Consider the following 16,432-nt stretch of genomic DNA (forward strand, 5'->3'; position numbering starts at 1 on the left):
TTTTTACACTCTTTTTATTTCTTGCTGGTTGTACCAATTGTTGATCTTTGGTTTTGGTTGTCGTTGTCACTGATCGTTTCCATCAATTTTCTGACGATTGTATGTTCTTTGATACCTTAATGATTGTTGTAGCGTGATATCAGTGGAAAATACACTCGATTAGCTGATAAATATGTGACATGTGTTGTATATATAAATATGTGACATCAAACACATAGACATGTGTTTCATAAATACAGGGGCAGGTGCAACCCATTTATCTTTCAAAGTAGGTTAAGGTCAAGGGTAATCACGCAGATAGTTAATTAAAATGTGTAAGGTGTTGCTTTCACTTTTTATTATTACCAATATTTACCGTAACTTTGATAATAAGATTATTGGCTTCATCTTTATCAAAACTAATTGTTTCTGCGTTTTTTATTTTGAATCTGTTTTCAGATTGTAGTAACATTTTGGTTCAATCATTTTGTTTCCCCCACACAAGACAACGCCGTGACAACAACGGGTTTTAAAATTAGTATTTGCGCAATTAAAAATTGCTTTAAAGCTCACCAGGTTTATGTACAGATAAACATATTGAAACATGATTAATATTGCTCTTGAAATAAAATGTTGGTGAAATAAAAGGGGGATCAGTTTATTATTTTTTTGGTACCGGTGCTGTATTCTGAAAAATTGCAATATAGTTGTAGTATGCACTATTGCACTATGCATGGGATGTTATTTTTTATGTCCTTTATGTTGTATTTCCTTTTTCACAAAGTTAAGTACCGGTACTAGTTATGTCATACAATATAAATTTGGAATACAATATTCTCATTGTATATAGAAATACTATGTCCGTCATGTTCATGTATAGCACGCATTTGCCATTACATACACCCTTCAAAATACCGAAGTTTATTTATATTTTAAGTCTTTCGTAAAGAAATCCAGAAAACGGGGCATCGGCTTGTCATGATTTGCAATACGCTTTACCAGGATTGTGAGTGGGTAACGATACTTGATTGACATTTAGGTCAAAATGTCAAGAAACTTAACGCATCCGTGAAAGTTCTTGGTTTAGTGGGTGATCATTACAATAATCTGTTGCAACTTGTAATATTGCGTTTCCTTGAACCTGTTTTTCTTTAAACTTTAGCTTACATAACTTAATTCGTTTCACACAGTTCAATAAACTTCTTTTTAACTATACCAGCGGTTCTTAAACTTTTTTGAGCGCGACCCAAATCTGAGTTTCATGATCACCTCACGACCCAAACCTATGTCGCGACCCATTTTAATGTCCTATAGACCTATATTATATTATATTAACCTATGTCGCGACCCACCTATGTCACTATGTCGCGACCCATTTTCTGACCCTCCGCGACCCATGTTTGGGTCGCGACCCATACTTTAAGAACCCCTGAACTATACCTTTACGGTCCGTAATTTGATAAATTTTCTTCAATCGTTGTGTACATACTTTATCATCGTTGTGATACTTTTGCGTTTATATGCAATACGTGTGTTTTAATAACGTATTACATAAGTCTTATTTTGATTACAAGGCATTACCTGGACCTCTTACATAATGTTAGCGGTTAGGAATGCTTCGAGAGATTAGAAAATCTTAACGTGACTGACTGTGTTTCGAAAAGCATTTTATGTCACATAACATGTTCGACAAAAGCATGTTACGATACGAAAGATGCTTTTTGCTGTATATGCTATTTGCTGTAAAACTGTATATGCAGTGCTCTTCCTTGTCAAATGCTTATAAAAGATTTTATGAGTCTAACATATGAAGTTATTTCGAAATACTTTAATTTTTGACACCCACCGTTTCCTTTTTTTGTGTAGAATAACTGTAAAAGATGCCCTTGCTTGGTGTTGTCTGTGCGTACTTTATAGATCTTGGGCAGTTGAAAAACAATTTAACGCATTGTTAACATGCTGAATCTTGCACAACTCGGAAAAGGTGTTTGTACTTATAATATGGAAAAATATTCTTGTGCAGAGCGCGTGCAACGCCTTATCAAAGGAAAATTGTCCGAACTTAAAAAATTTGAAAAGTCAAAAGTCACATAAATAAAAACCCATGTAACGAAGAAGTAGCCTACACTGGAGGAGAAGAGCAGATTTTATCGCGGATGGATTTTTACAATAATGATAATAATAGTTTATTGCTAGGTCGCTGGTTTAGTGGAACAAGTTTTTAGAAAACGTTCGTCGATCGTCAGACTTATGCAATGTTTTCCTGATGCTGGTTACACGTTGACAGCGTTAAAGTTTTTACAATAAGGTTAGGTTCGTCTTTTGGACTTGCTTTCCGTTGGAATAGATTAAAGTGCTGTACCAGTATTAATTAAATCGATAATTCGATGACCTAACTGAATATTTATTGTTCTTTCTTGAGTGAGGTTAGCTGTATTTTGTCATTATCTTTTAGTTTTGCCATATTTGGAAACCTTGCACAGAATTAGACACGTTTGATGTTGCACGCACATGTACACCAACGAAGCTATAACGTAAGCAATAGATACATGTTAATGACATTGATATTTATATGATACTGCAAGGGTTTTTGAATGTCGCGTTGCGTGTCAGCTTCATATTTTCTTCACGTATGGGTGAGCATTTATTGTTAAATTTATGTGTGGGTGTGAAACATTTTCGTCAAACTGGTTGTTATCAAAGGTCGACTATTAGATACATATAGTCAACGAGAAACGCAATACTCCAGAACTGGCCATGAAAATGGATTAAATGCAATGGAGAAAATTCTTGTTTGAATTTTCATTATGTAGGAATTTATGTATTTTAGTATTGAAGAAGTCACGGTGTATTTCTCCAGTTAGTTTTTCTTTAAAATTCCGTCGTTTTCTGGCTTAAGTATATTCTGGTTGATCGTTTATGGTCGTTCTAAACTATAGTTCTGACATCTACGCTTGTTTGTATTTAACACTTTTAAGTCTTATTGCTTTCTAACACTGTGCTTGAAATTGATCTTTGGATAAATTTGAATTTTTTTGTTGAGTTTGCGGTAAATTCAATTTTTTCTAAATAACAAACACTTGTAAGTATTTTTTATGAATATCAATAAACATATGCAGACCCAGTGTGTAAAATATTATTTTCCGCGTTAATTTCTAAGTGAACCTGCTGAACGTTACGTAATGATTATTACATCCGGTAACTGTTTTCAAACTTGCTTAAAAGAGAAAATTGATACAGTATTATAGCGACCCAAGCAAAAGTAACAATTTTAGCTGATGATAAATTTATCCTAACTTTGTTAAGCGATTTATCAAAGCTGTAAGCTTGTTGCCAGAGAATTTCAAGAGTTTTCCTCTTCTAGAAAACGTTTTTCTGCTCTAAACTTTTGTCGTGATGACATTCAGCCCTAAAGTATGTGAGCCTTTGGTTGTTGATTTCATAACATGCGTGCTAGTTTTTGAATGTTTAAATGAATCATTTCTATGTCGGATTGGCTTTGTTTTTGTAGTAGTTTAATTACATTATTATTTCAATGTTTTGTACGTATGTTCTGTGAATCTCGTTTACTGCGTGTTCATTGCGCTACCTAGCTCGCTCACCAAAATTCATAATAATTAGACACTTCAATACGCCAATGATTGATGAAGTATTTTAATTTGAAAGTAACTACTTTGTCCGTTTCACAACGAAAAATGCAATGTGAATAAACAGAAAATAAACATACCAAAATCCTCAACAAAAACACAACTTTTCGATAATTACAACGTCAAATGAGTTCAATTACTCGTTTTTTCTTTCATCAATGTCGATGTATAAATTCACAAATGAATTTATTTACACTGAAAGTTGTTTATATAATCGTTTGTAGACATGGTAGCGGCAGGTCCATTTACGGGTATTGCCTGACTGCCTTATTTCTTCAAGCAAATTATTGCTCCTATGCTGCTTCGTTCGCTTATATTCGTCTCATAATTGTGATGGCCGCGTGAAAACTTGGTTTTCTCCATTTCCAGTGAGCGAACTACAAGGAATTAATATTTAAGAGTAATATTCAAACAATAACGATACCCTATTATGTCAATTAAAGATAAGAGAATAAGTATTGTTTGATACAGGAATTTGTTAGGATGAATCATTTCTCACCTATTAAAATGACGAATTATCTTGACATGTCGTCCATCTTTCTAATTGGCTTGAAGAATAAACTTGTGGCCTTTGTTGCCGCAGTAGTTTTCGCGCATCATCAGAATTCGTTTCTGGAGCGTTTATTTTTCGGCGTCTAACGCCTTGTCAAGGTTAATCTGTGCCTCTTCGGCAAGACTTTCCTTCAAGGCTTGAATCTGCTCTTCACCCAACCTCACTTTGTCATCGAGTTCTCGTCTTTCGGTTATCAAGGCGATCTTCATTTTGATGTAATGCTCGAAATCGGCGAACTGAAAATTTGAAATATACGTTAGTTAAACACTTTGTATTTACGTTTATGATAAATTAATTGATCTCTTCGTATTTCCATATACAACGTTGCATTACTACATTGCATTTACTCTTGTACCTGTTCTTTGTGAAGATATCCAGCAAGTATTTTAGAAACATTTTCTTGTCTCCTTCTTATATTTTGCATCAACTGATTGGCGTCTTTATATTGTGCTATAAGACTGACTTTCTTCAGATACAAGAGCTCCTATAAACAATAAGAATGAAATTGTAGATGCCTTGGTCAATTAATCGCATAAATAATTTGTTTATTATGCAGCATATACCGTTTTCTTTACGTCTGTTGTGATTCTCACCTTCTCGTGTTCATCCGCATCGGAGGGAAGCATTTGGATTGCGTTTTCAACCCGACATAATCTTGATGATATTGAAAGTGTTAGGTTGATGATATTATCCACGTCATGTACAAAGAAGCTGTACTTTTCTTGCTCTCGTGCTGTGCAAAGTTTCGTGACGAGATTGTAAGTTTGCTTGCCCAAAACCTCATTGTCTTGTAGTTCAGCATCTAGCAAATGCTTAATGTTCTGGAGGCCGTCTAATTTAGATTTGATCCTCATAACCAGTTCAACCTGAATTTAAAAGACATTCATGATTCCCTGTTCTTACAATTAGATTAATAATGTTATGTTATGACATTTATTGAGTATACATTAGTCTAAAAATTACCTTTTTATGGTCGAGGGTTTGCATTGATTCGTGGGATATTTCTTCACTTGCAAGTTTTTGCTCTGCAAGGCTGACTATTTTTCTTTTGGACACAGATGTCATGTAATATGCTGATGTAACGGGAAGATTCTCTTGCCTTGATCTACAGCAAAAAGCAATGAAAAAATGCTATTCATTTTGTACATTCCACCAACTGATTTTTATTATAGCTTACCACATAATTTATAAAATTTTCCGGCTTACCGATTTCTTTTTCTCCGCCTTCGACACGGTGATCTGGCCGATGTCTCGACTGGTGAGAAAGGGCGACTTACGAAAACACAGGTTGGATTTGGGGCCATGTCTTATTTCGATATTTGACAGTTTACTTTACAATATTTAGTAATTGCGTCTTGTTTTATAACCTGAAAAAGAAAGATAGAATACTGGTAAATATCCTGATAAGTTCTAGTCTACCTTACTTTTTTGCAAACATTTTAATCACAGAATGAGTTTTCTACATTAGCGTGAGACCAACATTTTCGCTTGCTATCGAAGAAAGCTCTCTTGAAATGGTTTTCTAAGCAAAAGTTTATCGTTATATACCAATGAAATATTTTTCAAGAAAAAATTCTTTTCTGCCAGTATACCATAAGAAAAAAGCTTTTTATAGGAAAACAGCTATACGAGACGTTATGTCGTACCAAGCTGCTCAAGCTCCATCTACTCTTAAAATGAAAAAGTCACAGCGGGTGGAGATGGCGGTACTCGACAACAAGGTGCAATTTAAGGATTATCCGTGAAGCGAGCGTTAAAATCAAGAACAACAGGTGATGCGGGATCGAAGCATGTACTTAAAATATTGTTCATGTTGCGCATAACTAACTATGACTGGTCTCGGCCAAAATTTCATGGCGGTTTGCGCGCGTTAAATCTCGTGATCGTTAAAAATCGCGTTAAAAACCTTAAAGCCGAAACACTTGCCGATCGTCATCACTTGAATAACTGAAAATTCATAGCTTGTGACTGCTCGTCTGTTTTGACTTGCATCATGTGGACGTTGCAGGCGTATCTTTGTAACCTTTTACCGTATACTTTTTTATCAAGATATCTACAATCTTCTAGCTGTGACGACATGGCATAATCTGTATAAGGTTCCATGTCTTGCCTTGCAAATTCATAAAATTTTCTTAGTAAGCTAATAAAAAGGACAAATCCAAACAACCGTTGTCGATAAAATCTGATCGTGACATTGTAAAGGAATCAAGTTAAACACATGTCGTCAAAATGCGATTGTCGTGATATTGACTCCGATCCAGAGGTAAACACTGATTTTAATGTTGATGTAAACATTAGGCTCCCTGGAATCTGGACTTCTCTTATTCACATCGGTTAAAAACGAAGCAGCCTCGAAGAGGTATAGCGAATGGTTGCTGATAGTTGTGAATGTTGTCCTACTCAGCTGCTTTTGGAACCAGTTTTGCTGTGGATGTTGCCCAAAAACGTGACAGGAAGAGTGCAAAGTTCTACTTTCTAAAGAAGATTAACCATGCACGATTGTGGAGGTAATGTTTATCATCATAATTAATAACAACGCTCATGGCATCCGCAAAAATGGACCTGGATCTCGGAAGCAAATGCAAAAATCTATTCTAAGCTTCCAAAAGCGCTTCTTGTTAATTTTGAAGCTTTGTATATATGACGGTCTTGAAAACTTATAAGACGTGTGCTGAATCATCGTTCTCCCATCTATCTTTTTCTTTAGACATGTTTCAATTAACTCTTGGTTTAAAATATGTAGTGGTCAGTGCATAATATACGTCGTTAGGAGTTTCCTGCAAAAAATAGGCTTTTTTCGGTATATATAATCATATAATAACATATAATTTCATAAAATTTTGATAAAGGAATAGTATAAAAAACAAAGGAAAATTAATCATTTTTGTAAAAAGTGTTTAAACGGTTTTAAAGCAGAAAAAAACGTACATTATGAATTAGCAAGCTTGGTGATATTCATTTGTTGCTAAACACTTATCATCCAATCAAAAACTTAAAATATACTATTTAATATTATCTCATATATTACCTGTTTGCGCAAATCTGACTTTCTCTACACCTTGTATGGTGGTCCTCGGAGATGATGCTTGTTGAAACGAACAGCGTTTTCTGTTGCGACTGACGGCTGCTTTTTTATTTTATTGTTACCCACAAAAATACAAAGGACGCATGTAAAATTACCAAGTACCAACCCACAGTTGGAACGCTTTCAAAATACGCGTAGTAAGTTTTACCTGTGAGGAAATAAAATTTTATCAACCTTTTTCAGCAAGTTCTTATTTTGTATATTCGTATGTCAGCTCTTCGCCTTTTGTGGAATATGACGTGCAGTATCTTTGCTACGTTGGAAGAAATTGTGTTTGTCGTCAACAAGTTAAATATCTCTTAAACTTAGCCTTGCTTCTCCAAATAGGATAAAATTGGAAAATCATTGCAAGCTTCTCGATAATTGCATAGTTAAATAAGGAGTCATTGACCCACAATTGTTTAAAAGCACCCAACCATATGATGTTAAAGGAATCGTGCGTGTCCGGCTTAGACAAGCCCGTTTTGTGGTCAGTCCCAAGAATGGCATGCATCAATGTTCTCTAGCCATAGGAAAGGCATTTAAAATAAGCCGGTGATTATATTTTTGCGCCAAAATGACTGGCAGATTTACATGTGGTTGAAAACCATATATGGGCATTGTTACCCAAATTCCTTTCAACGCTTTAGGATTTTGTTTTATATTCGACTGGTGCACATTGGTAAAAGATCCACTTTGCCTGGTAGCTACACTTTAAACTTAATGGTTACAGGTGACCGTGATAAAAACTGCAGATTGGCAAAAATTTTGTTTGGTTTGCAAAATCTGACCTCGCACATTTTAAAAGATTGACATTTTCCAAGCCCAGTACCATTTTATGGCCAAGGGGAATAATTTCTTACTTTGCGCGCAATCATAACAACGTGTTATTTGCAAGTGTTGGAATATGACGTACATATTTTCTTGTCCAACAGATACAGTATTTGGTATTATCTTAGTAATTAGAGCTCTTAATTAAGTCTATGCTCAGTCAAGTCCAACGCTTTCCACTCGTACGCATCGTTGCTGCACTTTCGTGCAAGGATGAGCTAAATTCGTAACTATTCATTAAGTGGATAAGCCCGCACGCTATTCGCTTCTAGTAATAGGTAAACACCAGTTTGGGTCCCCAAATTATCCCCGATAGCGTGACGAAGCAGTGCCGAAACTTAACCAACAAGTGATTTTGTAAAGCTCGCTTTTAAATGCGTTTGTTTTTGATTTGTTTTGACACCTTCTTGTCTTGGTACTGTATGTTTTTCTTTTTTTATAACTAAGCAATAAATATATTTGTGTGCAGATTTGTGATTAACTATTTCAGTAACATGTTTCCCTAATGCCAATTACGAAAAGTGCTATTTCGAAACGTGCATTTGATTAAGTTGCCAAATTTCAAAAAACATTACACCATAGTGGTGATAATCTTCGCAAAATGAATGTTGTTCGAATTTTCCTTTTAGTCTACATCACGGATAGAGTTTGCGCTACATTGAAGTACAACTGCTTCTCAATTATGCTGCCTTTGCTTAAAAGAGGTAATCAGTAATCACCAACGCGTCTCATAACAAGAAATGTATTTATGTAAAAAAAAATTGATAAAATGTTAACTTGTTTGCGTGATTATTGGTTACTACAAGAATTTGTATGTAACAGGTGTAGTGTAGGTAAGATGACACCGCAGACTTCATTTTTGTTGCATTGCAATCCCACAAAAGTAGGTCCTCCCACGTTTAATGTCACGTGGTCTCATCAATCTTCCATGTTTTCCATTCCAATCTTAGTCGTACTCGGATCACTTTAGTGATGTAATTTAATCCGATCTTTTTTGCTAATGAAACATTTCCTCATCTTTCTCCGAGATTATAATTTGGTAGCAGTATACTTAAGTAAAGAAAAGGTTTACTTGTGCGCTGCAAGTTTTAAGAGCATTGTTAAATGTTGGTAAGTGTGAAGACGTTCTTTGTGTACAGTTTTTTAACTCTCAGTAGTTTGAGCTCCCGAGGAGCAAGTATGCATGTTCCCGTGTTCTTACACAGTCGTTCATGCTTCAGCTCACTTAATGAGCTCCGTTTTTTCGCAACGCACGCGATGTGAATACCAAGTCTTGGGGAGAAAGTAAGACCTGAAATTTAATGCCTTAAATCCCTTTAACTACCGGCGACCGACATTGTAACCTCAGACTGAGCAAATGCCATTTATGTCTGGCTGCGAAATGCAACCGACGATTTCATCAATCTCTGTAAAATAACGACAAAAATCTATGAAGTTATAGGGCTTCTATTTTTGTCGTAAACCATTAATGCCTTGTTCACATTAAAAGATTAAACATCATTTCCGTCCCATTAAAATCCTTTGCATCTTCACAAAACACAACAGGATTTTTGAAATCTACCCTTTTCTTCTGATAATCATGGCTTTTTTTGTATAAAAATCTGTAAAGCATGACCTTTGTTCAATTTTAGTTTTCAGTTTGATGTGTACCCTTTGTAATATCTGGATTTACATATTCGCCTTTTGATAAGCATTTTGCTGTGTGATGAGGTTGAATGCATTCTACACATTTTTTCGCCTACAGTATTTCGCCTTATTCATTATACCATGGCTTTCCATACTTTATCAATATTGTTTACAAGGATCGCTTATTGATGGTTCCTTGTTAAATTTGCATTTATTTGCGTCAAATGTACTGAAACATAACTGTTGGGCTATTATGGGTTTTAAGGTGTCACTGTGCAAAGAAGACGGATAATGTTACTATAGTCGTACTTTGAACCTTCTCAGCTAAACAAAATCATGCACTACGTATCACTACAGCAATGCATTTACGCAGTAAAGCCTGGATTAAAGTGTGAACATGTTTATGCGGTTGGAAATGGCAAGAAAAATTCATGTAATAGGTGTTAGGTACACCGCAGATTTTATTTTTGTTGCATCAGCCATCAAAAGTATAGTTTCTCCTGTGTTCACTGTTACAAGGCTTCTTCGAAACCTGCTGACTTTTGTTATTTATATTTGTACTCATATCTCATCGGTGATGTAACTTAAACATTTTCTTTTCACCAGTAGTGAGAAATTTCTCATCCTTCGTATAACTTATAGTTTGGTGTTATATTACTTTGCTAAAGTACAGATTTATTTTTAGTGCAGGAGAATTCAAGGGCTTTGTTAAATGATGATAAATTTCAACCACATTGGATCACCCATTCTCGTCCTTAAAAAACTTGTTTGCAATGATTTGTACTCAACAGTTGATTTATCCAAGGCTTAAGAATTCTGATTTGAATGATCTTACGCTATCATGTAGCTTAAGGTTTCTACGAAACAGTTATTGACGATAAGATATTGTTGTAGTCTAAATAATTTTATTTCCACAGCCCATTTACTGACCGTTGAGTTTCAATTTTTAAAAAAGGTATTCGTCTTAAAGTGTGCATGTACAAAGATGTGTTTGTTAAACTCTATGGTCACAATTTGAGGAAACAAATTTCGCAATCGTAAATTATTTGTTTATATAAAATCATTTTGTTGCGTGATACTTTTGCTCGCATATTGAACTATAGATGACCTTCGACACGTGCGTCAGGTTCAAGGAGGAACAAGTGCACATGTTTTCCTGTTGTCATGCAATCGTTCACGCTTCAGCCTATTTAATGAGCTCTGTTTCTTTGCAACGCACGCGATGTGAATACCAAGTCTTGGGGAGAGAGTAAGACGTGAAATTTAATGCCTTAAATCCCTTTAAATACCGGCGACCGACATTGTAACCTCAGACTGAGCAAATGCCGATTATGTCTGGCTGCGAAATGCAACCGACGATTTTCTCAAGCTCTGCAAAATAAACAAACAAATCTATAAATTTAGTTTTCTGTTTTTGCGATGAACTACTAACGCCTTGTTCACATTAGCTTGTAAGGAAACCTGCAAAAAAACTAAACATCACTTCCGTCTTCGATAAAAGATCATTAAGCTTTTCGTATAATGTATCACAATAGAAGTATCTGAATCTGTTGTTTTATTTTGATGATTGCAGCATTTTCGTGTAAAACTCTGTAAAGTGTAAAGCATGACGTTTGCTCAATGTTTTAGGTCGTTTTGATCTATTTGCCTCTTTTTGATCTGACGCGGAAAAACCGGGTTTTTATTTTGTCCGATGGTAAAAGCTTGAATGCGTTTTAGAAACTGTTTTACACTTGCAGTATTCACACTTGCAGTATTTACACTTGCAGTATTTACACTTTTAATGATTTGTATTACTTTCCATGTATGAAATTCCATGTATGAGATTTTCCATTTCAGATCCTTTTGAAATTTCAGACTAAGGCAATTTCTCATTTTTTTCGCATAACCTTGAACTTATGAACTAAAACATAACACTTATATAACTTTAATGACAAAATATCAAACACTTCGTCCTTTTCAAGTGACAATTGAGAACAATTCTTTTGAGCAATATTTCGATATTACCAATTGCCAATTTTATTGCGTCATCACCAGGTAATCAATGACAGCGTTGTGCATAAAACGCCTCCGAGTGTCGTGCATTAGTCACGGCTTAGGTTACGATTTCACACGACCGTGAAATGTTGTAATGGAAAGTAATCTGCTTAAGTAGATTTGCACAATGATTTTTGTCATGTTTCTTTCATGTTTTCTCATTTTAAGTGACACTATTTTTTCAACAAATTGGCAAAAATCTTACGGGAAAATATGAACAAAAACTTGTTTGCTGCAAACATTGTTCAGCACCATTCATAATTCGGCAAACAGGTTACATTTCTTATGAACTTGAGCATGGATGGTTGCAAAAGATTTTGTCGAAAATATTTCTCAAGCACATTAACAGATCATGACCCAAATATTTATTGCATAAACAAGTTCAATTTGTATATACTTTTTGGTGGGCGATAACCGTAGGGTTCTAGGGTGCAGAAACTGCCTCAATTTTTAGCTGCAACTTCTATTAAAAGTGTATTTGGGCGACGTATTCGAAACCGCGTTACACCCAAACTCTGTTCGCATCTTTTGCTATGGCTTAAACTGCTTAAATATTTCATTTTATCGGTTGAAGGTTGTTGAACTTCAACACAGCCTGAAGTTATATGCAGAATATTCTAAAGTATTTCACATGCAATAATCGCTAATAACGTATCAACATAGAAGTAGCAAAAGACTAAAAAAATCAAAAAAACATCTCCACGCTCACCAATACCACAAATGACCATCATCGCTGTACTATACTGTTTGTCGTGGCTCAAAGTAGGGAGAAATACGACCTTCCCAGCAATCAGCTTGCTGCATCTATCGATCAAAATCAAAGTTATGTCAAACACACGACAACATTTTTAAGCGATGTGGAGTTAAGGACTTATATAGATTACGGGTAATTACCCTCACAGTTGTTTTCAACCTATGCATAATAATTTAAGAACATTTTAGCATTTTTTTAAATTTGCGGGAGCAGTTTTGAATTGGTACAGCTCTTAAACTTGAAGTATTTCTTTTTGATTTTAAAATTGCTAACATGATGAAATTCCGTATTTATCTACTATATGTATGCATCTGTTTTTTTGCATTTGTATTTGCTCCCGTTTTTGTTGACTTTTGATAGTTATGCCTTGTATTTCATGCATGACAGAACAGTATATACATTTGGTTGAATGCGCTCATTTACTCCGTTTTCCTACATCTATAACTGGCCATTCTGCACACAAAACAATAAAGTTCGCTCCTTGTAAAGCATGGTGTCAAGAATCATAGCATAAGTTACAGGTAAAGGTTGTAACATGAACTTTTTGACATAGTATCGTCTCATATCGCAAATTGCTTCTGTTTTGTTTTTACTTGTGCCAGGATTATCGCAAAGGTCATAGATTGCTTGTGCGTCCAGCGCTACCAGCCAATGAATAATAATGCCCGACCCATGACGTAAAGGCATTGCTTTGGTATAATCAGCAAGGATTGCTTTTGATTTTGTTATGAACAGCGTAACATTTTGAATCTATGCAAGATAACATCTCGAAGTGCGCAATTAATTTTCAAAGAAAAGCCTGATTGATATTTAATGCTTGCTGTTGATAGTAGTTACTCCACGTCATCGTACAAAAACTATGCCACGACTATTTTCTTTGGACACGAAGTTTTGCGTTAAAGCAAGAAATATGCGCATAGGACCTGGATACGTTTGCTAAAGGTGTATAATTATTGTTTTTGAATATGTGGGTTTATTTTCTGCCTATATAGTAAACTATAAAGGCATGACGCGGCAACTGCGCTGTTTTTCCCTGTCAGCAAGCGTGTTTGTTGCTGTACACTACGCTAATTGGCTAAACTTATTCCTGTGCTTGGTTTGGGTCATGAAGTCATGCAGCTTGTATGCGCAGAAGGCACTTTGTGGACAAACAGTTCCTTGTAACTAATGTAACAGAAATGGTGCCTTTGTTTTTCTGCTGAATCACTTGGAGGAGCATACGTGACATGCAACTTTGAGCGAAAGTTTAAAGCAAAATTTTTGGCATACAACATCGCGTAAAACCTGGAAGCCACTCTGACTGGCTCGCACGCACAGCGCACGGTAATGAAGGGTTAGGTTTAATTCTGGCAACGTTTCATTACATGTGGTTGGTACCAACACGCTATGTTTTGACAAACATTAACGAATTTTCCAGTGGAAGCACAGAAGGGTAACTAAAGGTTTTAGCGAGTCTTGCTTGGTTAAATTATTCAACGTCATTTCCAATGACTGCGTCATTGTATTATCACATGTCTTGACATGTTCGTATTATTCGTTCAAATTACGGAATTTGAAAATTTCTGTGTTTGAATGTTCGATTTATAAATATACGGCAATGTTATATACGGATCTAACTTTTTTCATAACTATGATTTTTACCATACGTCACCATAAAACTTGCCAGGTGCTTAATTAACTCATGATATGTGTTGTGATGAGCACCTCAGTTGAATGCGCCCTCGCTACACCTAGTTTCGTCAGATACAAACTAGACCATGATATCTTGTCACTACCTGGTGGTGCGAGAAGCGAATAAATTTTAAGTGGTTCATCCTTATTAATTACAACCAAACTCGATCCACACACGTGCCTAAATTTATCCTTTCTGATCACTTACCTGGTGTTCTGCATTCCTGATATTCTTTGATCTGACTTATTGTAAGTGAACTGGCACCATGGTTGTTATGTCGGAGGCTTTAATGCTTTGCCACAGTATAGAAGCTGTCACATTTGACAGAAAAAGCGACGAAACGACTGCATGAAAATAAACTTCGAAAAATTCTACGCGCGGTTGGAAATGGCGGATAAATCGGTGTATAGAACTTCCAGACTTGTTAATGAAAACTTAATCTTTGACATCTACTAACCAAAAACACGATTTTTTGTTATGTAACATTTAATGCCTTTAAACTACGTCTAACAAAGATTCTCAGCGCATGAGCTGTTAAGTGTATGGTCTGATTACTGCTCTTCAATGTTCTATTTGTCAAGATGAAATGGTTATGTAAGTACTCTCAACTCTAACCATACAGTATTAAGAAAAAATTCTGTAGTATCAGAATCCAATCGTTGTGAATTTAATGTTAGGTATACACATTGCGCTGTGTGGTGCGTCGTTCTGCAGCATCTTATTTAACTCTTGACCTGGCTGTACATTCCATCTGAACTTACGATGTTACATGAGACAAACAAATTAATTATGGTTTGGTGAAGCCTACGACGTTTGTGTCTTGGTTTAATCTCATCTGATTTCAACTTATCTCTTAAAATGCAACTTGCACATGTAATGGTGGTATATTGCTAAACGCAATTTACATGCCACAATTTTTAGCTGCTTTATTTGGTAGTTTTGCGAATTGTGTAAGGTGGCTTGCAAAACATATAAGATCGATATTAAATAGAAAAAAATATTGTATCGCAGACGTTGTGCAACGATTGAATAATGTTCTTTTTTCATGATATTTATTGATATTTCGTGCCTACACGTCCTGGCAAACAAATACGTCAGCTACGAAAAGAAAAGCTAATATGATGCCAAAACTGCCCAATAAGTTAAGTTGTGTTAAGCAAATCTATGATGCATTGTGTTATGAATAACAAATTTTAATAGCATCTAAAATTTATCATGGTACGAAGTCAAACTCTTATCTTACTATCTAACCTAATCAGCAATGATTTGTGAAATGCAGTACACGCGTATTGCTGCATTTTATCCTAGTGAATTTCCCATGTAAAATCCCAAATGTCTGCAGATACCACAATTACATCATTTACAATAGATAAAAATAACCACTGACGTATTCCTTTTGCTTAAGTGTTGGTTACCAAGACATACTGCTCATCACTCAGCACCATTCGTTTCATCGTGGAGGTCTTTGTTTTCTTATTATTTTTCTGTTGTAAAGAAAGAAAAATCGAGTTGCACGTCATTGGCGCCGGAGCATTTTGCTGCTGTTTTTACTGGAGTTCGTTAACATTTCGGTTTTGACAAAATCTTTTAATTAATGTGCATGCAGAAATGAGCCTAACGATGCTGCATAAACACTTCGACTATAGCGAAGGTTGCTTCGACACCTGACGTCTCTCTCATTATTTGCGATAATTTTGCTTTGGAGACCTGTGACTTTGGGAGATTACGTAAGTGGATAGCTTTTTCGTAAACGCATGAATCAACGGAAAATCGAAATGATATTTTAATTGAATGTTGATGCGCTTTTATGGAATCTATTTCCCGCTACGGATTTTCTTGATACCATTAATTTGCATATTACATGGTCTTACGCGTATTTCATCTTGAATAATGATTTCAGTTTTGCCGCAATACACCACAAAACTAGCGCCCCACTTGTTTGTTTGATAATGTGTATATATTTTAATATCACGAAATTTTTGCTGATGCAAGTAAGGAAACCAGTTTATATTTTATGAAACAGTCTGCTGCTAAATATGTGTTGTAGTGCTTATATTTACAGTTGCCACCTGCAATTTACACTATTAACTTTTTCGTTACACACAGTCACGTCTTTGATATATTTGTTTCCAATGGTTAACGAGTTGTTGTGGCGTTTCAAGTATGGTTTGGCGCTTCAATATTTTAAAAAGCAAATCGTGTATTGACACCACCAATGTGTCAATGACGTTTTTCTTATTTTATGCGTAATTGCAATCCTGATGATCAT

General features: G+C 35.4%; 1 protein-coding gene and 2 long non-coding RNA genes across 3 annotated transcripts; 1 reads left to right on the forward strand and 2 right to left on the reverse strand.

Moving 5' to 3' along the window:
* Positions 1–3,617: 3,617 nt before the first annotated feature.
* Positions 3,618–5,653, reverse strand: LOC143468477 (protein Shroom2-like). The gene is made up of 6 exons (XM_076965728.1): positions 5,386–5,653; positions 5,143–5,284; positions 4,773–5,045; positions 4,535–4,663; positions 4,126–4,415; positions 3,618–4,003 (listed from the first exon to the last, which is right to left on the reverse strand). Exons 1-5 carry the CDS (start codon positions 5,481–5,483, stop codon positions 4,248–4,250), a joined length of 810 nt encoding a protein of 269 aa, XP_076821843.1. The 5' UTR covers positions 5,484–5,653; the 3' UTR covers positions 3,618–4,003; positions 4,126–4,247.
* Positions 5,654–5,771: 118 nt separating this feature from the next.
* Positions 5,772–12,963, forward strand: LOC143468493 (uncharacterized). The gene is made up of 3 exons (XR_013118996.1): positions 5,772–5,951; positions 6,478–6,686; positions 10,386–12,963. It is a non-coding gene; the product is annotated as an uncharacterized LOC143468493 (long non-coding RNA).
* Positions 10,940–14,565, reverse strand: LOC143468486 (uncharacterized). Its single transcript, XR_013118995.1, has 3 exons — positions 14,371–14,565; positions 12,447–12,541; positions 10,940–11,071 (listed from the first exon to the last, which is right to left on the reverse strand). It is a non-coding gene; the product is annotated as an uncharacterized LOC143468486 (long non-coding RNA).
* Positions 14,566–16,432: the final 1,867 nt, after the last annotated feature.

The sequence above is a fragment of the Clavelina lepadiformis genome, chromosome 1 (assembly GCF_947623445.1).
Source record: "Clavelina lepadiformis chromosome 1, kaClaLepa1.1, whole genome shotgun sequence".
In the NCBI taxonomy this organism is placed as follows: domain Eukaryota; kingdom Metazoa; phylum Chordata; class Ascidiacea; order Aplousobranchia; family Clavelinidae; genus Clavelina; species Clavelina lepadiformis.